The sequence below is a fragment of the Lactuca serriola genome, chromosome 4, assembly GCF_051521515.1.
Source record: "Lactuca serriola cultivar US96UC23 chromosome 4, Lser_US96UC23_V15, whole genome shotgun sequence".
In the NCBI taxonomy this organism is placed as follows: domain Eukaryota; kingdom Viridiplantae; phylum Streptophyta; class Magnoliopsida; order Asterales; family Asteraceae; genus Lactuca; species Lactuca serriola.
In genome coordinates, this window is record NC_136411.1 from 68,013,953 (window position 1) to 68,041,149 (window position 27,197).

Here is a 27,197-nt window from a genome sequence, read left to right on the forward strand (position 1 = left end):
ATATATATATATATATTTATTGGAAACACTAACCATCAAATATCTTTCTAAAAATATCCATTCATCTAATAAAAAGAATATACAACATTATTTCCCTAAAATTGCATGGATTATACTTTTCAACAACATTTCACCTAAAATTTAAACACTTTCATTTTGTATCTCTCACCTAACTTGTTAGGATATGGGACCCACGTTTTGCCTAATCCTATATTTTGTATAATTTTGTAACATTTGATTTTAAATAATAAAATTATTCCATTATTAATTAAGATCCAAAATGAAAAGATCCTGTAAAACATAATTCTTGTACTTAATAACTTGTAATACTCATCAAAAGACAAGCGTACATATTACATATATATTCTTATATTCTTATATAATAAAGGAGTCGGCCAAACGTACACGAGAAAGTGACACGGCTTGATGTTATGGTTGATCATAACAAATATATATGCAAAAAAAATAAATATATACCACAAGAATTAATGTGGTTCACAAGATTTGGGCAACGTGATCTATATATCTACATATGAAGTAACGATATTTCTACTGAATTCAGAACATTAGGGTTTACAAGATACACGAAATCTATGTAAATTGAGAAAAGGGGCATAAATATGTATGAGTCAAAACCCCAAAACCCAAGTCAACCTCAAGGAACTCCATAAGAAGGCAGAGTCATAGGCATGTACTTTCCCCTTTTCTATGGTTCAGAATCTATGGTCTCAAATATCTGGTCAATATCTCTAATTTCGAATCTCTTGAATCATTCTCTAATGTAAAATTTGAACATTTCTTAAGTTTCAGGTCCATGGACATATTATACTTCACAACTCAACATTTAAGACATTCACATAATGTTTGGTGAAACTATTATATGTCTTATAGTAGTATGGCAAAGTTGTGTGAATCCATAGCTCACTAGTCAGGTTAAAGTATTATGGACATCATCCTTTATACTCTAACAATATTTTGAGTTATCATAATTAAGTAGTTAGTGAGATCACCCTAATATATACAGCCCCAAGATGTAGTAAGTTTAGTTGACTTGGGCCCATTATGGCCTTAATTTATATAGATTTGTCTATATTCTTATTTGAGATATGCATTTTGGAAGTAAATTTCATATATCGTAAGTATCATACACGTCTTAAAACAACATGATGAACATCTGTTGCTTAGATTTTATATGGCGAACGCTCTCTACTAGCAACCTACTAAAAGATCAAAAGTAAAAACTATATAGTAAAATAATGCAAGCAAATAAAACTGTATGTTAAATTATGAGGTCAGATTGTTCTTTGACATTATTATTACTACTGAAACTCAGGAATGTGGTCCTGCTAGCCCGACCTATAACCAGTTTAGAGTTGAAATGAAAATCTAACAGTTTTGATTAGGGTCGAAATAATAATAATAATAAAAACTAGCTCTATATATTGACCTTGATAACTGTAAACCCCATTACAAAATTAATAAACATCCCTTAATTGTTCGTATGTGGAAAAAGAACAATTGCCCTAATGTTGTGAATCCGTAAATCTTGTGTGTTATTTAGTTTTCTTTCCATCTTATACATTTGTCTATATCTGTTTGTACGTAGATAACCCACATTTACCTAGTGTAAAACACCATCCATATGTGCGTGTACGGCTTAATTAACAAGATACAAATCACTACGCCATCATTAAATGGATTTTATCAAATCAAAGTATAAATACCTCAACAAACTACCTACTTAGAAGTTCATAAGTCAAAATAAACCGTAACAGTGGAAATGGAAATAATCTCAATGTTTGGTGTCTTGTCACTACAAAATATCCAAATTTAAGAACATTTACAGTTCTGTTTTACAATATACAAATTACTACTTGATCCATGAGATTCTATCGGTGTAAGTTATCTTAAACTTCGAACATCATCTTTGCATGTACACATGCCGTATAAATCACTACAACTTCGTTTTCTCACACTTGGACAATTTACCGGAAAAAAAACTTTATATATATATATATATATATATATATATATATATATATATATATATATATATATATATATATATATATATATATATATATTGAGTGAGTGAGTCCATATAAACCCTTTGGTTCTCCTTCTCTAGAACACACACTAAAAATGGAGTCAAGAAAAGAATCCAATCAGCTTCCATCAACAACAGATCACCTGTCAATGTTATGCAACAATGATTTCCAGGTACTGCATTTCTTTAGTAAATATAACTCAATTTTCATAAATCTTTTTAAAGTATTTGAATCAATTGATGAGTACTAAGATCGGATGCATGGATTTTGTTTAACTAATTAACGACAAGCAAACTTATCATACATCTCCAGATACATGCATATACATTAAACAACTCTGGATATAGCCACGAAATGTAATATATATACATTAATACATGTGTGTGCTTATGTGCAGTGTATGTATGTGTATAATAACTTGATATACATATTGTTAGAATTTATGCTTGGTTTTATGTTATTAATTAATATTTGTGTTTGTATGTGTGTTTTTCAAATGTCATTGAAGAACATGTGTGTTTCTAATGCTTTTGTTCTCTAAGAAGAAAATATAAAGTTGTTTTCAGAATTAAACAGCGGTGGTAAAATTCTTAATTACCATCGATGAAGATATCTTCTTTATCATTTTTTGGCATTGTTTTGAATACATGTGTTGATTTTGGGGTTTCCCCTACTAATTGTAATTTCTTTATCAAATGTTCGAGTTTAGTTTACATATTTATTCATATATATTTACTACATATGGTTATTTTTTGTAATTTGTTATTAATTATAAAATGGTATTTTTGGTATATAATTAGTAATTATATAATATTTATTGAATAATTGTTTCATTAAATATTAGAATTCTTTATGAAACACAATGAGTATATCTAGAAAATTGATAGCTATTGAAGCAAACTTTAATTATAAGTGATAGAAAGTTAATATAATTTTTATAATACAAAAAAGGAAGTAAACACCGAATAAAACAGATGTTATTACCTTGCTAAATCTTGCATTTAATAACTATATATTGTTGGTGTTTGTTAGTAAAACTATACTTTTTAAAAAATGAAGTTTCTTTTTTTTTTTTTTTTTTTTATCATTTTCACTCTTATTCAATTTGTCAAATGTAAATTCTATAGTTATTTTAAATTAATTTTTTTTCACATGTCATTTTATGAATTTTTTTATTTTATTAATTTCATGTAATATTTTAATATAATAATTACAATAAATATAATAATAAATAGATATCAATTTATTAATGAACTTACATTTTAATTTCAAAAATCTCAAAATTAAAGCATATTAATTTATTTAATTATTTAACTTAGCACTTGTTTAAATTTAAAAGAGAAAAAACATTTTTATTATAATAATTCAATATTTTTTTTTATTTTTTTATAAATTCAAAGTCAGAATGGTAATTATTTATGTAGTTGACTAACATTTTTGCTTAGACAACTTTAATTTTAGTATAGAAAAAAATAAACGAAAGTCAAAAAAAATTATATTAACTTTGTTTATGTATCAAAAAATGTAAATAAAACTTAAGCAGGTTCTATTCCATAAGAATTATATTATTATTTACTAATTAATTGTCACATTTTATAAGGTTTACAAAGTTATTATGGTTTCAAATATGAAAAAAAAAAGGAATTAACGTTTTTGTTTTTTGGATTGGAAAAATTGATTTCGTCAAAATTAAATGGTTGATGCATGTTTTTGCTCGAAGTCAATTTTGCATACCATGACAATATTGAAATCAAACTTAAAAAACATTAGTGATGCTTGCAAAAATCTATTAAAGTTGTTTTCAATTTTCAAAATTATAAACAATTGCTAATTTTATCATGTTTATGCTTATTTGAAAACATGATCATAGAAACATAAAACAAAAACGTCATCAATTAATTCTTTGACTTTGAGGAAAATTGCATAACTTTTTTTATTTATAAAACACATGAACCATGATGAAGTTCAGCAAGTCTTGAATTATATTGTATGCCCCAAATTGGGAACACACTTATAATTCTTATGATTTGAAAACACTTTTAAAGATTGTATATTCTAAAAAGCTGGCTTAGGATTTGATTGATATGAATATACAAATCCAAGTGGTACCCAAGTTATCATTCTCACTTTTACAATTCACAACGATTATTACTACTATCTAAAAAAGAATTAATATCCAATCAATTAATTGTGACAAAAGATAAAAATTAATGTCATCTAGCTACTTTAATATTATGTTCTATAATGCCCTTCTAAATCATGCATACCCCCATACATATATACCATTTCCGAAAACACTTAGATTTCAAGAAGTGGATGGCAAAAGTCTTTTGGTAAGACTGATATGAAGCACGACATGTTGTGAAAACAAACCTTTCTCGGCATGGCATTGCCAAAGAGAGAAAATCATTTGCATATATATATATATATATATATATATATATATATATATATATATATATATATATATATATATATATATATATATATATATATATATATATATATATAAACTGAAAACGTAAAATATATTATTTTTATTTTATTATTCTATAATGAATTTTATATCTCCAACTTTATGTCATTATTCAACAGTAAATAGATGAATGACCACACGTTAAAACTAATATTAGAATTTATTATAATAATGTACATTCACAAAATTTATAATAGAATAATAACATTCTAATGAATATATGAATATTAAGTATTAACATTAGAATTGCTTCAATAATATATATATATATATATATATATATATATATATATATATAGCATTCATTATAGAATAATAACATAAACATAATGTTTTTATGTTTTCATACTATTTAGTACTTTTATTTGAACTTTTATATATATATATATATATATATATATATATATATATATATATATATTCATTTTAGTGTGGTATTTAATTGTATTTGACCCACGAAAAATAAAGTGAGGAAAAGTGGAGTCAAATTATTTCTTGAGCTTCACACCAAAAAAGATTTTCACTTTCAACGAACACCATCATCGTCTTTTCCGTTTTTTTAATATTTTAAAGATTATCTTCAAAGTAATAAAAATTAAAAAAGAAAGTTTCATGGCTTTCAAAAGTAATCATACACAATTATTCACATGAAGAACATGCGTTACGCCATTGCAATTTGCAATTCTTTCACTGCAATTAGAAACGTACTTGCAATTCTTTCACTGCAATTATGGTAGGTTTAATTTATGTAAGTTATGTTAATGATATATTGGAAATAAAAAATGAAATAAATGACAAGTAGAAAATAAATATATCTCAAAATTATGACAAAATGACATGTGGCCAATTGAATGAGAGAATGACATGTGTCAAAATCATTTTTATTTATTAGGATAGAATACATAAAAATCAAATCTGAATTTAAAATCTTAAAATACAAAAGTATTTAATCTTGTTTAATTAAGAGTGGTGTTTATTCATTCTGATCCATTATATCATGCAGAGTGTTAAAAACAAACTCTTAAACGAGTGCACAAGAGACGGCTCCTTGGATTGGAATGGAAAACCGGCAGTAAAGCAAAAAACCGGAGGATGGAAATCCGGGATGCTCTTGCTTGGTATGTTTTTAAGTCACAAAATTCGAATTCAAACGTAAAATTAAATTTGTGCTTTATGAGCTGTACCTTATGCTGATTTGTTTGTGCAGTGAATGAAGGATTAGCAACACTTGCATTCACAGGAGTGGAAGTGAATATGGTTTTGTTTTCAAAGTCTGCTTTGAGACAATCGAATGCAGAATCAGCCACCATGTTTAGCACTTGGATGGGGAGTGTTTACTTGTTCTCACTTTTGGGTGCTTTCTTTAGTGACTCATATTTGGGAAGATACCTCACTTGTGTCATTTTTCAAGTTATTTTGACCATTGTAAGTCAACCCTTTACCCCATTTCTCCATAACTTCACGTAAACTTATTACAATCCAGTTCTAGTCTCAACCGTTACATCCTTAGAGTCTCAATTCCAATGAGGATTTGACTATTTATTGTCGTTTACTTTATTTACATTTCACATGATGTGATGCTCATGGCAGGAAGGAGACAAGACAGTGTAGGCCAACTCAGATGTTTTGAGACTGTGTTGACTTAAAACTTTTTATTTGGGCTTTTGTTGCAGGGTTTGGTTGCATTGTCATTGACAACTCAAGCGTTTATGTTACAGCCAAAAGGTTGTGGCAAAATAGGAGAAGTATGCAACGCTCATTCATCGGTGGAAAAAGCAATTTTCTATTTATCAATTTACTTAGTTGCCCTTGGAAACGGTGGCGCCGAGCCAGCCCTTGCTACATTTGGTGCTGATCAGTTTGATGAGGAAGATCCAGAAGAAAAGAGGGCGAAAACGACTTTTTTGAGCTACTTCTATGTTGCCCTAAACTTAGGATCTTTGATATCAGAGACGTTATTAGTTTATATTGAAACCATGGGAGAGTACGTGGTGGCTTTTTGGATATCTACAGCATGTGGTTTTATTGCTTTGATGTCGGTTTTGAGTGGGAGTTTTAGATATCGGCATTTTAAGCCTAGTGGTAATCCCATCTCGAGATTCTCTCAAGTTATTGTGGCTTCTATGAGGAAAATTAAGCTTGAGGTGCCATCTAATGGAGATGGGCTCTATGAAGATTATTCTAGAGATGAAGGCGGAACAAGGAGAATATATCACACTAATGACTTCAAGTAAGTTCGGTTTCAGATTAAACGCAATAGATAGCAACATGTTTTGTTAATTTGTTTATAATAGCATCCTACTTTCATTTTTCTATTACTATTTTGAAAAATAAAAATCTATTTCATTTTTCATTTTCCTACTTCCATTTTTCTGAGACTCGTGTATTTTACAGGTTTCTTGATCGCGCATCAATCATGACCCCAGATGACGCCCAAAACCCACACCCATGGAGACTATGCACCATCACCCAAGTCGAAGAAGTAAAATGCGTGCTAAGACTCCTCCCAATATGGCTATGCACCATACTATCATCCGTAGTATTCATACAAATGATTTCTCTATTTGTAGAACAAGGTGCTGCGATGAACAGAGAACTCTCAAACTTCCACATCCCACCCGCAAGCATGACAATCTTTGACATCATAAGCACATCCGCCTTCATCATATGCTATGACAAACTCATCCTCCCTCTATACACCAAAGTAACAAAAACAAAACCAAACCCTCCAACCGAGTTACAAAGAATGGGAATTGGACTTGCTATAGCCACATTAGCCATTATCACAGCTGGTTTTGTCGAACATCACAGACTAAAAAGTAAAGGACCCAAGGAAACAAGCTCTTTGAGTATATTTTGGCAAACACCACAGTATGTGTTGGTGGGGGTTGCTGAGGCGTTTACTTATGTGGCTCAATGGGAGTTTTTTGCAGCTCAAGTTCCGGATAAGTTGAAGAGTATTGGGCTTGGATTGTCTATGTGCTCGTCCGCAATGGGGAGCTATACTAGCAGTATTATATTGTCGGTTGTCATGAAGATTACTTCGAAAGATGGGAAGCCTGGGTGGGTCCCGGCGAACTTGAATGACGGGCATTTGGATCGGTTTTTTTTCCTTTGTGCGGGTTTGACTGCGGTTAATCTTGTGTTGTTTGTTTCATGTGCTAAGAGGTATAAGAATATAGTTGTAGAGAGAAGAGATGAAGCACGTGAAATGGATTGAATTACCTTGTGGTTGTTGTTGTTGTTCTTGTTTAAATAAGATACAAAGAGAGAAAGAAATATAGCATGTTAAATTATAGAGTATATTACCGATTTGGTCTTTCTGGTTGGTGGTTTTAGATCCAAAAATGAATATTTTTTCATTTTTGGTCCCTGAGTTAACATAATGTCGTTTAGTTTGTTAACATTAGCTAAATTAGTAAAGATGGTTTTCACTATGATCAACTTGAGTTCTTCAGATATGATTTAAACAGGAAATAAACCAACGGAATAACTCAAATGAAGCTACATCATTAATATTTATTTTTAATGATAAACCAAGAAAAGTGGTTTCTTCATTTAGATATTTTTGCAGTCAACTCTCTGACCAATTTAGCAGCAACCATGCCAGTCATCCCATCAACAGTATCACGTTGTGGGTTGAACTCGACCACATCAGCACCAACAACATCGGCTTGAAGATTGTGGAGAATGTTGAGAACATCTCGGAATGAGAGACCTCCCGGCTCGATATGGGAAACACCAGGGGCAAATGCCGGATCAAGACAGTCAACGTCTATTGAGATATACACTCCCTTAACACCCTCTCCAAGTTTCTGGATAATAACAATAAACAGTGATTAGGATGAGAATGACATTTACGTCTTTTTGCACAGACAAGAAATCAAGAGCAAGTCCCACTACCAGATTCTCCAAAAAGGGTCGATCTTTTGAAAATGTGCGCATTTCATATTGCTCAACTCCAAATCTTTTCCCTTGTTCACGTCCTTCACTTGTTATTGATCGGATGCCAACCTGAAAAAGGAAACAAGAATTCATAAATAAAAAATAGAAAAGGAACCAAGTTTTGTACTAGTTATTAGTTTAATTTGTTATACTATTTCAAAAGGAATACCTGCAAGAGACGCCTAGCATAACCACCCTCCATAATTCTAGCAAAAGAAGATGCATGTGAATACTTATTTCCTTCAAAGCAATCATAGATATCAGGATGTGCATCAAGGTGAAGAACATCCACAGGTCCTCCAAGCTTCTCAGAAACAGCCCTCACTACAGGATATGATATCGAATGATCACCCCCTAAAACTAAAGGCCTCAATGGACTCTGCAAAAAGACCATATACTTTACCATCTTTTTCTTATTAGGACATATTATACTTTGAAAAATCTAACCAATTGTAACAAGGAAAATTGCTTTTAGATTTTTCACAGAAAAAATGCTGTAATATGAAGAAATGAATATAACAAACAAAGCAGTGAAAAGCAGCTTACTTCTTCCATCACTAGTTTGACAGACTCACTGATGATATTCATCAATCTGTCATCATCTATTCCACAATCTCGAAGCTCTTGAACAGGAACATCACCCACATCTGTTAAAATCCTAGGATCATTCAACTCTTTCCCTGAATCACACAACATGATTAATTCATGTTTTCAAATTACACACCATGACACATTGTAAATGTATTTAATTATCTATACCTTCCTCTGTGGTGGCATTTGTACTTCCACACCAAATGGCCTCTCGAATCCTTGGTGGAGCAAATGCGGGACCCTGAAGAAATGATGAATTGTGTCCAAGAGGAACTCCAAGAAGAGATGCTGAAGCTTTAGCACCACCTAATGCACGAACTAGCTCTCCCTTATAAAAAAATTACATATTGTCAAAACTTAAGTTATAAATGCATAATGAAGTATGGACATACCTTAAGTTTTGCCCTCTCACGAATGAGTGTAAGAGATGCCTCCATGACTCGGTTCTGTCCCTTCTCTATCACATCCTTAGGAACACTGTTTAATGTGTGTAGATAATGAATTCCTCTTCTCCCAATCTTCATCATGTTTGTTGGATAGATATCTGTTGCAGCTACAAGAGAGAACAAGTTAAGTAAAAAAATTTAAGCTGGGAACTATGCTATCTCATTTAGTTAGCCTTTGTATCTCAATTTTAACCAATTTTGGTAAGAAAAAGGGTGAATTTGCAGTTTTGCTATTACTATCTAACATACGGTTGAACTGGGCAGTAGGCCGGGCAAACAAATATTTTCCCCCAAAATGTTCCATTCAGATGTTGAGCAAATTCACCGATTGAACAAGTAATCAATAGTCTTTTAGATTACCTAATGTTCTAATCTCAACTATTTACAGATTAAGAATCACCACATCAAAATTATGGACAAAATTTCCCTTAAACTTTCAAAACGGATAAAGAGTTTAACTGGATCATATACACTACAAAAACAATTACACGCAATTCAAACATGAACGTATTACGTATATCTCGTCACGAAAAAAAATCGATGTTACTGATATACATATGAATCGGTTTCAAAGGTACAGTTCTGTCTCATCTCAAAGAATTTCAACTCGTGAAAGTTAAATTAATTCCACCAAAAGAAAGAAATAGATCAACACATACGAAAAAAAAAAAAAGAAACAGAGCAGACGTAAATCTAACGAAAACTGAAAGGATAAAGGCGTTACCAATAGATTAAAGCGTTATCTAGAGAGAAACTGAGATTCAGAACAGCAGCGGGCGGGTATACAGGTGAAATTTTGGAAAAAAGAAAATTGAGGATTGATTATCTGATATGAAGATGGTGTTTATACATGTGTGTGAGTGTATTGGGGTGTGTGTCTGCGTAAGTTATTGGCGCAATTAAAAAGAATTAGGAAAGTAGAGTGTTTGGTGATATTTTTTAAGGAAAGCAGAAAGAAACAACAAATGGATTAATTGTTGAGGTGGGCACCAAGGGGAATGTTTTTTTTTCTTCTTTTTCATATTAAAAAACTAAAATATAAAATTTAAATTTTGGAAATCAAATCCTTGAGTTTGTATTGAAAAATAAGTTGTATGAAATTATTCAAGTATCTAAATGAATTATTTGTGTTGTATTCTTTACCATCAGTGAAGATATCTAGTCGTATTAATATATCAATTAGTGAAGTCACAATGTCGAATCTTGTAACAAGTTCATTGGAGTAGTTGGTATTCGGACTTGCATTATATGAATAAAAATTTTGGGACTTAATTGCAACTTTCAATAGAAAGCGTTTGTGCGTTTACTATTGATTCTATTGCAAACAATTTTTTCTGAAAAAAAAATGAAAGTACTTTCTACAAAAGGTTGATATAATACGAACTTGTCAACCATGGGCAGAGCTTGATTATTTGGGGGCCGAAAGTATTGTAAACTAGAATTAACGTTTAGTCTCTTGATTTTCATCATGAATTTCTTCATTATCAACCTTTCTTTTGAAGAAAGAATGAATGATTTTCATATTTTCTATTATTGTATCTATAAAAAATCAAAATCAAAAAACAATACATTCAAAATCAATTAATCAGCTATTCAGTAATTTAACTTATATCACATATTAGATTAACATAAGCAAATAAGTAATGTTCATCATTCATCACTAATTAGTTGAACCAAGAAGGCAAGAAGAGAATATTTAACAATGTGTAATTAGTTGATTCCTAAAATTCCAACAACAATTCCAACTTTCTAATTCCAAGTATCTAACAGCCAAGCAAGTACAATAATAGAAATTAGAAAAGAGAGAATGTGAAACATGTAAGAACAATAACCGAAGACCGAAGTGAAAGCATACCTGATTACGTGATTTTCTTCACTTATGTGCTGTGAAACATGAAAGAACAAGCGAACAGCATAATTGCAGTTGCGCAAAACAGCTGAATAGCAGCAGGCAACAACAATGCAACAGGTGATGGTGGTGAATGGCGGAGCGTCGGAGCTGGCAGCTTAGATTTAAGGATTAGCGACTTGTGAAGAATTGAGGATGGGGCGAAAGCTTTACAGATTGAATGATGGTCGATGGAACAATTACTTCTCTATCTCTAGTGGATCGGCTTCTTAGCAAACGAACAATGGATCACAAGGGGCCACAACCCAACCTATAATTCTAAAAATTAAGCATCCGCACTCTATTTCTAGCCCAAAATCTAGGGGGCCACAACCCCTCCTGGCCCCATAAAAGGTAGAACTTACTCCCAAAAGAAGCTAACTTGAAAGAGAAGTGCACACCTAGACTTATAAGCCACCAACTTACAGTACTTTCGAAAAGCTAACTTAAAAGTGTAACGCCCCGACTCTCAGGTAGTACTTTAAATAAAATATTTTGGGTTTTGGCCCTACTCGATGAGTTGGTTGCCCTACTCGTCAAGTAGCAGCGGGTTGGATCGCGAATTGAGTGATCTACTCGGCGAGTCCTTTGTGGGACTCGGCAAGTAGGAGCTGGAAAGTGAAACCCTAATTCCCGGGGTTTGCACCCCTATTTAAAGAAGCTCAAGCCTCTTTCAGTTCCTTGGCAGCCCCCTTTGCATCTCTAACTCGTGTGTGTGTGTGTGCCCATTGTGTGTTGAAGCTTTGAGAGAATATTTTGGTGAAGGAGTTTGGGGAAAACAAGTGATTGAGGAAAGGAGATAGGAGGAGATCCGAATTCTACTTTTGTGGACATCTCTTGGGAAGGTATTAAACCATTACCCTCAGTTATTTCAGTCTAGACCTTATCTTTGAATGAGTTTTAGGGTTTTATAAGGGTATCAAGTTGGTATGACAATCTATGGGCTAGATCTAAAGTTGTAACTTCAGATCTGGATCCTCATTGGATTATATAAGCATAAAGTTCCAGCTTTAGTCAAGGTTCCCTTGGTCCATGAACACCCATTAAAAGTTTGGTTTTGGCATTAAGATCTTGTAAAGCCATGCATGCACGTAAAGTTTGCAACTTTACGTGATAAGCAGGCCTAAGGAAGTTGGATCTGCAATTTGGGGCCTTGCCATGGCTTAAAGACGTCTGCATGTTAAAATGACTGAAGGGACTCGGCGAGTCGCGAAGCCGACTCAGCGAGTCATATGAAGATGTGCATTAAACTCGACGAGTTGGATGAACAACTCGGCGAGTCAGATGAAGAAAGCCGTGAACTCAACGAGTTGTTTGAACAACTCGGCGAGTTAGATGAAGATGGCCATGAAACTCGACGAGTTGAAGAACAACTCGACGAGTCGGATGAGTTTTAGCCAAGGATATGGTTGCATGTATACCCGTCGAGTTGCAAGGAGGAAACTCGACGAGGGGCCTTAAGGTTTGATCGGGATTCGAAGGAACTCGACGAGTCACCCCGATGACTCGGCGAGTTGGAATGTGCTCTAAGGACTCGGCGAGTGGCCGAGTGTACTCGGCGAGTTGAGGTCAACATGGACTGTTGACCTTGACCGAGGACTTTGACCTTGATCAGGAATTTACTAAGGGGGGGTTTATGGAGTGCCTTATAAGGTTAAGGACTTATGAGTATATTGTGCTATGGTTATAGGTGGTGGAGCCTATGTCAAGTGATCCAATAGTTGGAGTTTACCTTTCGAGTCGACATCTGCAAGGTGAGTTATCCTCACTATATCGGTAGGGTCTATGGCACCAAGACCGACCCTTTGATTGTTATTGTTATGGTATGTTGCATGTGATTATGATCCGTTCGATTGGAATCAGGGTAGACAGTATGATACGCTCTTATGATCCTTAGGGATTGGTATGTTAGTGACCTGATTAGGTCAATACTCTAGTTACGAGTGAACTCTATGATTGATGGCCAGTGAGATAGATATGTTTGCTGTGTGTATATGCCAATACATGATAGTATGAGTATATGGTTATTTGCTTGTTGGTTGGGTTGAGGCGGTCCTGCTTTGTGCTGAAGGCTAACACACCCTCTGAGAGGTCCGGGGAGACTGTAGGCCCACGTGACAGACCAGTCATGTCGAAGGGCCGGGATAGATCCAGACAGACTGCAGGCCCAGTAGGGCGGACCAGTCTGGCCGATGGCCCAGTATGTATGTTGTTTGATTGATCGTTATTGTTATGGTTTCTGCTAATGTGGTATTGGTATTTTGAGGGTAGCTCACTAAGCCCTCGGGCTTACAATTTTCAGTTTATTGTTTCAGGTATTTCAGGAGATCGAGGGAAGACGAAGGCGTGACCGTACCGCTCCTCATCCTCATGATCTGTTTTGGGACACTGATGATAAATGAATTGGAAATGTTTTGTAAAAACAATTACTATTTGGTCATTTTGTTAATATTAAAAGTTTAAATTTGGCGTAAATTTTACGGATGTTACAGAAAGAGAAGTGGACACCTAGACTTATTAGCCACCAACTTAAAGTACTTTCGATCGATGTGGGATCATAACAAACTTTTTTATTTTGAATAAACATGAAACCTCCATTTTTCCTTATGTTAACTTGTCTCTTTCACAAGTTATTTTCAAAATTTTAAGATTGTATTCAACCTTCATTCTATAATCATATTCTATATATTTAGGTTTAACAATCCAGTCTATTGATGTAAATCCAATCATCAACTTTATTGTATAATAGTTTAATTTACTTATTTTTAGATCCAAATATAAGAGAAAATAACAAAAATAAGAATTGTTATTAAGTTTTTTTACAAGAACTAGACAAAAATTAAGAATATTCCCCCACCAACCATCAATTTCGTTGTGCCTCACTGTGAAATATTGAAAAAACACAACAAAACCCACAAAAAATCAACAACATGTAATGAGCCTTACAGAATGAACTGATATTTAATGATTTTCTTTTTCATTTGACATTAATTTTTATTGTAAAAACTCTCAACATAAGACTACATTTTTCTTCGATCTGAATCTTGATTTTTTTTCTTTTTTTGATCATCACCGCAAAAGAACTTCAAAAAATTGTTCTTTTAAAAATTGATTTCATAAAAATATGAATGAGTTCGGAGTACCTAAAATAAAAATTTTCTATGCTTTTTTGGTTTCCTACTATTTTTTTTAATTTTTTTGTGGGGACCATACAAAAATTTTGAGTTTTTTTTTAGGAAAAACATCATAAATGGTCCTTGTGTTTTTCCAGATTCTGAAGTTTAGTCCACGTGGTTTAAAAATCTCATAAATGGTCCATGTGCTTTCAAAACTTTTAACAGATGGTCCTTATTGCTAACTCCGTTAACTTTTGTCCGTTAATTGAGGGGCATTTTCGTCATTTCACACCACAGGGACCATTTATGATCTTTTCAGTTATTTTTTTTAAAAAGAAAAAACTAAATATAATTATTTAATATATAAAATCTCTCTCTCTCTCTCTCTCTCTCTCTCTCTCGCAACAACCAACTTCTGTGTTCGTATGCCTCTTTTTTTCTGATTCAAACACATCAACAAAACTCCCATTGTTCAATTGAAGAACTACCACAAGTCGCCTTTTTTTCAAGACCTACAAACCAAACAACAACTTCTCTACAAGGTTGTTAATGACGGTGTTCCAATGAAATTTATCAGTAAACTCGAATCAGAAGTCATTAATTTCTTTTCTTCTTCTCTTTCACGCCAAAATCGACCCAATCATAAAATCCTACGCTCTGCATTTTTAAAGAACACCCTGAGAAAGGGGGTTGGCGACATAGATCTGAGAGGGGCGAAGATTAATTAGCTGCACAAGGACTTGAAGAAAACACGAAGATTAATTAGGTCAAGAAAACACCAATTGAACTGCAATCGGAGGATACTATGATTTCTTTTTATACCTGTGGAGATCCCACAACTGAGGATGCAGACTTTGTCAAGAGGAGCAAGAGGGTTGATTTTGGCGAGACAGCCAACATGAACGACGGTGTATTCGCTGAATGTTGAAGTTCCTACGAAATCGAAAAGGGGTTTTCCGTTGATGGAAAATCGAGATTTTTGATCGTTAATCATGACTCCTCTATCGGTGTTGATTCTCAAAAGGTCGCACATGTTGCTCTCTTCGGATTTACAGTGGGCGCACTCTTTGCATTCTCCGGTGAAAACAGGGAGGACATGATTTCCGGGCTGAAGCTTAGTCACTCCTTCCCCAACACTCTCCACGAACCTGTTCATGTTTAAAAACTTATTAGATTATTTTCAGATCAAAGATTAGAATAAACCCTTTTCCAATTTTAACAAGAATCAAACATACCCTCCAGCTTCACGTCCAAAAATTCGAGGAACCAAAGCATTCTGACCCTGAAAAGTTCGAAAACAAAGATTTATGATTTTAATTTTGGGTTTTTACAAGATCGAAACAGGGAATAATAGGTTACCTTGGCTTCCCAGAAGTAAACATCGGTGTGACACAAGGAGGTAAAGAGGATTTTGATTGTTTGTATATGTGTTCTGAAAGAGAGAGAGAGAGAGAGATTTTATATATTAAATAATTATATTTAGTTTTTTCTTTTTTTTAAAAAAAATTGAAAATATCATAAATGGTCCCTATGGTGTGAAATGACGAAAATGCCCCTCAATTAACGGAGTTAGCAATAAGGACCATCTGTCAAAAGTTTTGAAAGCACAAGGACCATTTATGAGATTTTTAAACTACGGGGACTAAACTTCAGAATCTGGAAAAACACAAGGACCATTTATGATGTTTTTTTTTTTTTTTTTTTTTATAATTTTATAGTCCAAGTAAATTCATATATTTCATTTTATAATTTGCTAGGGTCCACAAACAATAAATTTTGTTTAATATATTAATCGAATTTCAAAACCATTAATACTCTTCCGTGTAAATAAATTCGATTCATTTAAACCACAAAAACACAAGGTATCTTAATTTCAACAAAATGTAGATGTTACATTTTGTGTTTAACGAAAAAACAAAGTTGGATTGCAAGTTTGAAATTTTGCAAGTCATTTTCTAATGTTTTGGAAGAACAAATTGGAACAACTATATGAAATCAATAAAATACAATTTTAAATTCAATTAAATACAATAATATTCTATTACATAGAAAGAAAGAGGCTTGCATATAATATAAGTGACACATAAAGAAAAACGTAGATCTTAAACTTTAAATTTACGATTAAAATAAATACTTCCAAATTTTGAAAATAGGTCAATATAATTTTAAATGGGTTGGATTAAAAGTTTAAACCAGTTGATTGAGACATTAAGTCATTGAGATAGGCCGAATAGGAAAAGCCCAATCGATTGTAAAATAGATTTAAAAAAAATATATGTGAATTTAATATAAAGCAACAATGATTCTTCTCTCTCCTAGGGTTCCATCCATTTCAATCAACCTCAAATCTCGTATTCTTCTCCATCTTCCTATATCTAGAACGTACTATAATCGGCAGAACACAGGCATGCACTCATCATCTCTCCGGCAGATATCCGGCGAAGTCTCCGATTAGGTATTTTCCGATCTACCTGGGCTTTATTCTCTTTACTACAACAAAATTAGCACTTTCTTTGCTGTTTTACCTTTTGGTGTCGGTACTTTAGAATAGAATTCGAAATTGGTACTTTTGATTAGCTTTAGAGTGGTGTAAACTTGTATAGTCGTAAATTGCATCGAGAGCATCATCAGTGATTAGTTGACAACTAGTGGTAATTATATGAATCTAGTCTCGTGTTTGGGATCGGAGGTGGATCTAGGAGTTTTCGCTACAAGTTATACTACTTAAGTAATTAGAAAAAAAGATAAGAAGTTTGAACTTTAAAAAACAATTGCACTACATTAAATGGTTAACCTAGTTCAGAGATTGAATCTAAAAAGAAATTGGCATTAAAACGCGAAAGACAACTACATTTTCACATTGCAATTTGAAAGTTCATCTTCTGTTTCTTCCCAGAATTCACCTGTTTGGTAATTTCCAAACATCGAGGAAAGGTGTTCAATTTAAAGAAGTTACTGACATTTTATCTAAGCTATTATAGGCTATTAGTCATATTTCTTTTTCATGCATGATCTTGCAACCTCCCACATTGTGACATAGATGTGCTGGGGTTTTGGGTTAGTGGTTTTGATGCAAAACTTGAAGGTTCTACTGTCTATGTTGACATGATTTGCGTCCAAAGTTGCTACTCTGTTCCTAAAGAAGATGCTGAATTCATTTTTTTAATTAGGAACTGGGCTTGTCTTCACCTTTTCATGTACTCTGTTAACTTTGATGTATGTATTTCATCCCCAATTTGAAATACTAGGTGAATTTTGAAGTTGAAAAGTAATCGACTTTCACCAAGGTTAAAAAGGCCATCTTAGTTTAGAAACAAAGGAAGCTATATTGAATTACATTGGTTAGAATAGATTAAAATGGAAGAATTTCGTTTCAACCCACATAAATGACTTTAATTCTGACTAACACCAATATCTTCAATCAGTTCAATGTCTTAATGTGACCAAAAGCACTTTTGTAGGTTGAAACTATTATGGTTGCTGGGGGAATCCAACTGCCATTTACCAGTTTCTTGATTTTGCAGGTATAAATAGATAGCTACTTTATTCCTACTTCTTTGGGGTGTTAGTGTTACTTTATATTTATTTATGTTAATGATTGATTATCATCTTTTAGGCGATTGGGTGGGGGACCCACATACCATCCCTTCCATAGGAAGTAACTATGCAACTTGGTGGAGCAAAAGACTCCCAAATCCGTGACAGCAGTAACCCGAAGGTCCACCCTCAACCTATGGAAGAAACTGCAAACCAAAACCCTGAAGCTGTTGAAGCTTTAGTCTCAAAAATATTCACAAACATTTCATCCTTAAAATCCGCTTACATCCGCCTTCAAGCTGCTCACACCCCATATGACCCTGACAAAATCCAAGCTGCAGACAAACTCGTAATTTCAGAACTCAAAAATCTCTCAGAACTCAAACACTTTTATCGCGAAAACAACCCCAGACCCACTTACATTTCCCCACAAGACTCCCGTTTGGCTGCAGAGATTCAAGAACAACAAAGCCTCTTAAAAACATATGAAGTCATGGTGAAGAAATTCCAATCCGAAATCCACAACAAAGATTCCGAGATTGTACAATTACAACAACATATCCAAGACGCGACTCTCAAAAGGGCTAAACTTGAAAAGAATCTAAAGCTGAGGGGGCTATCATCATCTTCGAAAGATTCTGAGGGGGGATCGGTCGATGGAAATGAAAATATTCCCGTTTTGTCCCCCGAGCTTTTTAAGTCGGCTGTTGAACTTGCTTCTAAAGCAATTCATGATTTTTCAAAACCGTTAATCAACATGATGAAGGCTGCGGGGTGGGACCTTGATGCTGCTGCGAATTCGATCGAACCGGATATTAAATACGCGAAACGGGCCCACAAGAAATACGCGTTTGAATACCATATTTGTCAAAAAATGTTCACCGGTTTTCAACAAGAAAATTTCGGTTTAAACAATGAAAACAAAGACAAAGACAAAGACACGTTCTTTCGTGAGTATCTCGCGTTACGTGACACGGATCCGCTTGATTCGGTGGGGCAAGACCCGGATTCGGAATTCGGGAAGTTTTGCAGGGGTAAATACGTAATTGTGGTGCATCCGAAAATGGAAGCGTCTTTTTTCGGGAATTTGGATCATAGGAATTATATAATGGGAGGAGGGCATCCGAGGACACCGTTTTATCAGGCGTTTTTGAAACTGGCGAAAGCAATTTGGGTTTTGCATTTGTTGAGTCATTCGTTTGAGCCTGTGATAAAGGTGTATCAGGTGAGTAAAGGGTGTGAGTTTTCAGAGGTTTATATGGAAAGTGTGGTGAAGAATTTTGTGGTGGATGAAAGTGGTGAGAAGCCGAAAGTTGGGTTGATGGTGATGCCAGGGTTTGGGATTGGTGGGAGTGTGATTCAGTGTCGGGTTTATTTGACTGGAATCAAGGAGATTGAATAGATGTGTTGTATTGTTTGAAGAAGATGTCTTGAAATTTGTAGTAAGATGAAATATGTAAAAGTGTATGTGGGTTGTGATGTGTTTGATGTTGTTTTTTCATAATATATATATTATGTGGTGCTGGTTATGAATGAGAATGAAAATAGTATGTGTTGTATTTGTAACAAGTTCTTGTGTAAAAATTGCTCTTTGTCGTGAGATTCCATTTGATGACTAACTTGCCCTTACGTTGATTATTGCAGTTTGAGAAACTATTACTGATATGAGATTAGGGGAGGAAGAAAACAAATGTTGAATGATCAAATTCTCATTAAAATCATTATCCTACTAGTAGGAATGTAGGATAATGTCATCTAAAGAATTACGCACTTGTTGTCTATACAGTTATGGAGTATAGAGTATATATAGAGTATAATAGGCTTGTTATTGGTAGAGCCGTAGAGCTATATTCTATGTGGGCCGAACGCTTGGATCAGATTGGGGTTGGTAAACAAGAAACATTTATAATCAAATTAATTTACTTAATAAATTTTAAATGTTAAGTATAATCACAAAAAATTGTTTCCTCGTCGCAGTAATCAGGTTATTAAAGAAACCAATATAACCTTTAAAATAAATAAGGGTCCACGATACAAATGTTAAAATGAACGTTTAGTTATTATTCTTAAAAATTAACTCGATCGGTCTCTCATTTGTTTTAAATTTATACGTTTCATCCCTATTGACATGAAATAACTATTTTGTCTTTAATAATTCCATTTTTCAAATTTCTTTTGTTTCTTAAGAGTTTTAAATTAATAAAAAACAAATAACCCCACCCCCCCCCTTCCATTTCCCTAGTTCATACAATAAGATTCTCAACATATTACCCGCCACCACCTATCATCGCCAGCACCTCCGACACAACCACCTATCACCACCAACTATTCCCCACCACTTGTCACCACCAACACCTCATCCGATCAAACCTTAATTTGAAAACCTTGTACATGCCTTCTTCCTTGTATATGAATATGTCCCTGCAATGTTCACCGTCTTCTCCACCTTGCACATGCTATCATCTCAGCCATGATGGAGGCATATTTATCTGGACATCTTTCAAAACCCAAACCGACGAAGATCGATGGCATCTGTCGAAACCCTAGCTGACGCCGATGACAGCACACATGTGATGAAACCCTACCTGACGAAGATTGATTGCAACGCAAAGGTGACAACGGAGATCGTTGGCAGCAGTCGAGAAGAAGTAGAAAAAAGAGGAGTATTCATATTGGAGCAGGAGAGAGAGAGAGCGAGATAACAAAAGAGTATTCTGATTAGAGAAGAGAGAGAGAGGAGCACTATGATCCATCGATGGTGGTGGGCGGTAGTTTGACAACTCTCTTCTTTGACGAGATAGTGTCTTTTCCGGTAAGACTCTCTTCTTTGGTAGTTGTGGTGATGATTGTTGGTGGATCATTATTGACTTATAGGAAAGTGAGTTTAAAAGGAAGAGGTTATGATAATGTAACATTCGAAAAACTAGAAGGTAAAATTTTCATTTTTAATTTATTTTAAAGCATCTAGTAACCATGTCAAAACAACCAAAAGTATATCATACCGAAGTAATATCAGAGTACAAATCCCAAAATCACATAATGCAGAAAACATGGGTAGACGCGGTGCGATCGAGTTCAGGATCGACCTGGTGCCAGGTACAACCCCTATCGCTAAGGTGTCGTACCGATTGGCACCACCAGAGATGCAGGAGCTGTCATCGCAGCTACAGGAACTGTTGGGCAAGCAGTTTATTCGACCTAGCAGTTCTCCATGGGGAGCGCCGATTCTTTTTGTCCAGAAGAATGACGGTTCACACCGGATGTGCCTTGATTACCGAGAGTTGAATAAGTTAACGGTGAAAAACCGTTACCCACTCCCGAGGATAGACGATCTCTTCAATCAGTTACAGGGCGCATCTTGGTTTTCCAAGATAAACTTGAGGTCTAGGTATCATCAGGTCAGGGTCAAAGAGGGGGACGTGGAGAAGACCGCGTTCCGAACTCGTTATGGACATTACGAGTTCATGGTGATGTCGTTTGGGCTCACCAACGCGCCAGCAGTGTTCATGGACCTGATGAATCGGGTCTGCAGACCGATGCTTGATTGCTCAATCATAGTGTTTATAGATGATATCTTGGTGTATTCCAAGACCCGAGAGCAGCATGAGGAGCATCTGCGAGAGCTGTTGGGAGTTCTGAGACGAGAACGATTGTACGCTAAGTTCTCGAAGTGTGAGTTTTGGTTACGAGAGGTCCAGTTCCTCGGACATCTCGTTAACCAGGAGGAGATTTTGGTCGATCCGGCCAAAATCAAGGCGGTTATGCAGTGGGAGATTTCGAAATCTCCCTCAGATATTAGGAGCTTTCTAGGATTGGCAGGGTACTATCGGAGGTTCATACGGGATTTCTCCAAGATTGTAGTACCCCTCACTCGTCTGACGAGGAAGGGGGTGGATTTCCGGTGGGGCCTCGAGCAGCAGAGGGCATTTGAGACCCTCTGTCATCGTTTGTGTGAGGCACCAATCTTGACACTCCAGGAGGGAGTTGAGGATTTTGTGGTGTTCTGTGATGCATCCATCACAAGTTTAGGGGCGGTCCTCATGCAGAGAGGACGAGTGATAGCCTACGCATCGCGGCAGCTGAAGCCGCATGAGACAAGATACCATACGCATGACTTGGAGCTGGGGGCGGTGGTGTTCGCCCTCAAGATATGGAGACATTATCTCTATGGGGTCCACTGTACCATTTACACGGATCACAAGAGCTTGAGATATATCATGGATCAGCTAAACCTGAACATGAGGCAACGCAGGTGGCTGGATGTAGTCAAGGACTACGATTGTGAGATCCTTTACCATCCTGGTAAAGCGAATGTAGTTGCGGATGCTTTGAGCCGCAAGTCAGCTCCACCCCAGTGGTATGTATGAGGATAGCGGTGGATTCTCCGCTTGTGAGTTTGATCAGGGATGCCCAGGTTGAGGGCATACGACCGGAAAATTGGAAGCTGGAGAGGATCAAGGGCGAGAATACCCGGTTCGTGCAGGATAGTCGGGGACTATTGATCCGATGCGGTTGGGTTTGGGTTCCAATGTCGGGTGGGGTTAGGCAGACGGTTATGGAGGAAGCTCATAAGTCTCATTTCTCTATTCACCCGGAGCCACCAAGATGTATCGGGATTTGAGTTTGAGCTATTGGTGGCCGTGCATGAAGCGAGAAATCGCTTGGTATGTCGAGAGGTGCTTGACCTGTAGGATGGTCAAGGCCGAGCATCAGAAGCCGCATGGCAAGCTGCAGCCCCTGGAGATATCTATGTGGAAATGGGAACATATCACGATGGATTTTATTACCAAGTTGCCGAGGACGGCGAAGGGGTTTGATGCTATATGGGTCATCTTGGATCGATTGACCAAGAGTGCCCATTTCTTGGCCATACGGGAGAGCTCATCGGCCGAGAAATTGGCCGAAGTGTATGTTCGCGAGATCATGTCTCGCCATGGGGTTCCCATTTCCATTGTCTCTGATCGGGATGTTAGGTTTACCTATCGCTTCTGGCAAAAGTTTCACGAGGAGCTGGCACACGGTTGCACTTCAGCACAACATTCCACCCGCAGACAGACGGCCAGAGCAAGCGGACTATTCAGACCCTCGAGGACATGTTGAGGGCGTGTGTCATTGATTTCGGTGGGAGTTGGGATTCTCACCTACCGCTTGCGGAGTTCGCCTACAACAACAACTATCATTCTAGCCTTGGCGCCCCACCATTCGAGCTGTTGTACGGGCGGAGGTGTCCCACCCCGGTTTGCTGGGGTGAGGTTGGTCATAGGGTGATGGGTCGGACGGAGGTGGTCTTGCAGACTACCAAGAAGATTTAGCAGATCAGGTAGCGACTGCAGACCACTCAAAGTCGACAAAAGAGTTACGTCGACCGGCGCCACTCCGAGTTAGAGTTTCAGGTCGATGATATGGTACTCCTGAAGGTCTCGCCGTGGAAGGGTGTGATTCGCTTCAGGAAGAGGGAAAAATTGGGTCCCCATTATATTGGGCCGTTCAGGATCATTGCCAGGGTTGGCAAGGTAGCTTACAGGATAGAGCTGTCGGAGGGGCTTAGTCGGATACACAGCATCTTCCACGTTTCGCAGCTGCGAAAGTGCATTATGGATCAAGAGGAGGTGGTGCCGCTGGATGATATTCAAGTTGATGAACGCTTGAATTACGTAGAGAGGCATGTGGCCATACTGGAGAAAAAGATGAAGATTCTGAGAAATAAGGAGATACCTTTGGTGAAGGTACAGTGAGAGCATCTGAGGGGGTCCGAGTGGACGTGGGAGCCGGAGGCTGAAATGCGGGAGCATTACCCGGAGTTATTCGCTGCAGCAGACTTCGAGGACGAAGTCTAGTTCAAGTGGGGGAGAATTGTAACGCCCCATTTCTCAGGTATTGATTTAATGTGTGAGTTTCTTGATTTCAAGGGCTACTCGACGAGTTGATTGCCCTACCCGTCGAGTAGCAGTGGGTTGGTCCACGTATTTTAATAACCTACTCGACGAGTAGGAGCTGGCAAATGAAACCATACATCTCAGGGTTTTGCACTCTATTTAAAGGATCATTGGCCTCCCCCAACCTCCCCTTTACTGCTTCTTTTCCTTCTCAAACCCTAATCGAGTGTGTGTGTTCCATTTGTGTATTTTTGAGCTTGGAAGAGGATTTTGTGGAGAAAGGAGCTTGGAGAGCAAGTATTCAAAAGCAAGGAGCTTGTGGGATCTGAAATCTACCTTAGTGGGCATCTTTTGGAAGGTATAAATCGTACCCTGACCTCATTTCATTCTAGATCCCCTCTTTGGACAAATCCTAGGGTTTTCATGGTATGATTGGAAGCTTTTCTTGTGTGCAAGTTAAGATCTGAAGTTGTAACTTCAGAACTAAGCTCCCTTGGGCTTCTTAGTCCATAAAGTTTCCAGCTTGTGCAAGGATGAGACTTTCCCAAGGTGTAAAGCTCCATTGGAAGCTTAAATTGGTCATTTAGGGCCTTTAGAGCCTTGCATGTGCGTAAAGTTTGCAACTTTACGTGATAAACGTGCCTTAGAAGCTTGGATCTGTAATCTGGAACCTTGCCATGGCTTAAAAAGCATCTGCATGGAAAAAGATGGTCATGAACTCGACGAGTTGATGAACAACTCGGCGAGTCCGTTGAAGATTGCCTTGAACTCGACGAGTCGGCTAAGGTTTCTCCCAATTCTTGGACACGTATGAACTCGACGAGTTAAAGGGGAACTCGACGAGCCAATCAAGGATTTCACAACTTCTCGAGTTCAGGAATGACTCGACGAGTCGGTGAATTGCACTCAACGAGTCGAGTCAACATGGACTAAGGGTTGACCAGTTGACTTCTACAGGTATTCTGGTAATTCGGAGATTTATGAAAAAGGGTTTTACGGTAACTATAGGTGGTGAAGTTCACGTTGGTGATCCACGAGTTGAGCTTTCTGGTTTCAGACGTCAGTTGCATGGTGAGTTATCCTCACCATATCAATAGGGTCTAAGGCACCAAGGCCGGCCCTTATGGATTTGTATTTTGATTATTATATAATATGTGCATTGTTTCGCATCCTGTTAGTTAGGATGGTGATATGCTTATGCTTAGTGATTGGGTTCGGTCGATATCCTAGTTATAGGATTATGCTATGATATGACATCGGTAGGTCGGTGTCCTGGTTTAGGACGTTGTTATGCTATTTTATCTGTTAGATCGGTTTGTCTGTTATGATGATAGCCTATGAATGTATGTGCACACGTTGTTTGATTTGGGTGTTGGGTTTAGGTGGTCCTGCTTTGTGCAGAAGGCCAACATACCCAGGGCGGCCCGGATAGACTACAAAACCCAAGAGGGTATGTTAGTCAGACCGAAGGCCCGGCGAGCGGTCTAGATAGGCTGAAGGCCCCGCTAGGCGGTCCAGACGTGCCGAAGTCTCGGAGAGCGGTCCAGATAGACTGAAGGCCTGCGAGGCGGACCAGTCAGGCTGAAGGCTCATTATGCTTGTTGTTTAGTTATATATTTATATGGCATGGTTATGTGGTTGGTATTTTGGGGGATAGATCAGTAAGCTTCAAGCTTACAGTTTAAGTTGTTGTTTCAGGTACCTCTGGTGATCGCGGGAAGGTGAATGTTTGATCGTACTAATCCTCTCGCTTTTACGACTTTTATGATTTGATACTGGGATACTTTGATAACTGTATTTTGAAAACAAACTATGTAATGACCTAATGGACGAAAATGTTTTAAAAGTTTAAATTGGCTTGAATTTTTGGGTGTCACAAAATTATACCTACAAAATATTTTGGATTAATTCCTAATATTTGAAAGTGTATAATTTTATCATATAATTAAAACAAAAATGAAAATAGGGATTCCCCAATCCTAAAGGATAAAGAAATTTGAATTCTAACGAATAGAACTATATCCGTTAATGTAGGCATAATTATTTGTCAAATTGTTTCTCTTTCTTCTGTGATCTTTGCATAAATAGGGCATTTAGGTTCCCGATTCCTCTTTACTTCTTATAGCTCTTTTTCATACGCTATCGATTATCCTAATGGTAAAGCTCTTGCTCATTTCTTCTGATTTTTCTTTTCCGTTGATCATGGGCAAGAAAGTGTTTCGTTCTCATGCTAGCATCATCGCTCTTCCCGACGATGATTTCATCGATCAAAAGATTATGTCTTATGATGAGATTTGTTCTTTTGATAATGAAGACATTGAATCCTGAAATCAAATGGGGATTTTCCTTTTGATGCTACTTTTAAGTCTTTCGATCAGCTAGACTTCATCTCCCCCACTTGGATTTTCTTCCTGGAGTACCCTTTTTCTCTAGGTTTGATGTACCCTGTTTCTGGTATCATCTCCAATTTTTTTAAGGTCACCCAATTCTCCTATATCCAGGCTATGGTAGGGATTTGGATGATTCTTTTTTGGATCGATCATCTGAACCATGCTATTGATCTTGACATTGGTCTATCTAAGTTATCCCATGTCTATGAGCTTTCAACCTTCAGAAATTCTCGTTTCCTGCTTAAAGTTAAAACCAACAAGTCTAATCTTATCATGAAAAAAAACAATGGTACTTGGAAAAAAAATATTTTTATTTTTACTTTTTAATATTTTATATGTTTTATTTTTAAGTTTTATGATCAAAGTTCGAGTTCAAGGTTTAGTTAGAGTTGTCGGTCTTACAATGTTTGATCGTTAAATTAAAAATATTCTGAAAATATCTGCTGGTGATTTATTATCAAGATATGAAAGGGTATATATTCATTTTATAGCCAATAACATATTGCTAATAAAACTTACTTTTTATAAATTTATTTAATTGTTGTTATTTACTATTTTTTTAGTTCGGAATACAAGTGAGTTTCCTATTGAGTTGAAGGGTATGCTCGATAAAGAAAAATGGTTTTCAAGATTGTTGTAAAGACATTTAATTTTGCAAGATTTGGTCGTACTTATAACATTTCCAAGTTAAGAGATGATATTGACATTATTTATGTTTTGGAAAAAATTAAGAAGAAGAGTAAGATTGAACATGTAAAAATACACAAGCTTAAATAATTTACTACATACATATTTTAAACATATTATTTTATTATTTCAATAGTTTTTTTCATTATTAAACATTAACTTACATATTTATTCATCATTTTGTTTTTATATATTTA

The 27,197-nt window shown here is 36.0% G+C and overlaps 4 protein-coding genes across 9 annotated transcripts; 2 read left to right on the forward strand and 2 right to left on the reverse strand.

The window, feature by feature from the left end:
* The first annotated feature begins 546 nt into the window (after window positions 1-546).
* LOC145101810 (protein NRT1/ PTR FAMILY 7.3-like) lies at window positions 547-7,827 on the forward strand. 4 transcript variants are annotated; one of them, XM_079039073.1, is made up of 6 exons: window positions 547-739; window positions 2,129-2,220; window positions 5,528-5,642; window positions 5,732-5,949; window positions 6,198-6,754; window positions 6,919-7,827. In XM_079039073.1, exons 1-6 carry the CDS (start codon window positions 709-711, stop codon window positions 7,742-7,744), a joined length of 1,839 nt encoding a protein of 612 aa, XP_078895199.1. In that variant the 5' UTR covers window positions 547-708; the 3' UTR covers window positions 7,745-7,827. The 4 variants fall into 4 exon arrangements, with proteins under 4 accessions (XP_078895199.1, XP_078895203.1, XP_078895200.1 ...); XM_079039077.1 differs by lacking the exon at window positions 2,129-2,220 and adding an exon at window positions 811-932 and having other exon boundaries at window positions 547-687; XM_079039074.1 differs by having other exon boundaries at window positions 547-687.
* A 112-nt stretch (window positions 7,828-7,939) lies between these two features.
* Window positions 7,940-10,415, reverse strand: ARGAH1 (arginase). 2 transcript variants are annotated; one of them, XM_079039079.1, is made up of 7 exons: window positions 10,231-10,415; window positions 9,453-9,604; window positions 9,229-9,388; window positions 9,016-9,149; window positions 8,639-8,848; window positions 8,428-8,538; window positions 7,940-8,339 (listed from the first exon to the last, which is right to left on the reverse strand). In XM_079039079.1, the coding sequence occupies exons 2-7, from the start codon at window positions 9,585-9,587 to the stop codon at window positions 8,079-8,081; spliced, it is 1,011 nt and encodes a 336-aa protein (XP_078895205.1). In that variant the 5' UTR covers window positions 9,588-9,604; window positions 10,231-10,415; the 3' UTR covers window positions 7,940-8,078. The 2 variants fall into 2 exon arrangements, with proteins under 2 accessions (XP_078895205.1, XP_078895204.1); XM_079039078.1 differs by having other exon boundaries at window positions 9,453-9,613.
* A 532-nt stretch (window positions 10,416-10,947) lies between these two features.
* Window positions 10,948-17,435, reverse strand: LOC145098480 (alcohol dehydrogenase-like). The gene is made up of 5 exons (XM_079036115.1): window positions 17,362-17,435; window positions 15,870-15,942; window positions 15,746-15,792; window positions 15,333-15,658; window positions 10,948-11,045 (listed from the first exon to the last, which is right to left on the reverse strand). The coding sequence occupies exons 1-5, from the start codon at window positions 17,433-17,435 to the stop codon at window positions 10,948-10,950; spliced, it is 618 nt and encodes a 205-aa protein (XP_078892241.1).
* Window positions 16,809-19,616, forward strand: LOC145101812 (myosin-4 protein (DUF641)). Of its 2 annotated transcripts, none has more exons than XM_079039080.1 (3): window positions 16,809-16,965; window positions 17,972-18,034; window positions 18,127-19,616. In XM_079039080.1, the coding sequence occupies exon 3, from the start codon at window positions 18,175-18,177 to the stop codon at window positions 19,447-19,449; it is 1,275 nt and encodes a 424-aa protein (XP_078895206.1). In that variant the 5' UTR covers window positions 16,809-16,965; window positions 17,972-18,034; window positions 18,127-18,174; the 3' UTR covers window positions 19,450-19,616. The 2 variants fall into 2 exon arrangements, with proteins under 2 accessions (XP_078895206.1, XP_078895207.1); XM_079039081.1 differs by having other exon boundaries at window positions 16,812-16,965; window positions 17,961-18,034.
* Window positions 19,617-27,197: the final 7,581 nt, after the last annotated feature.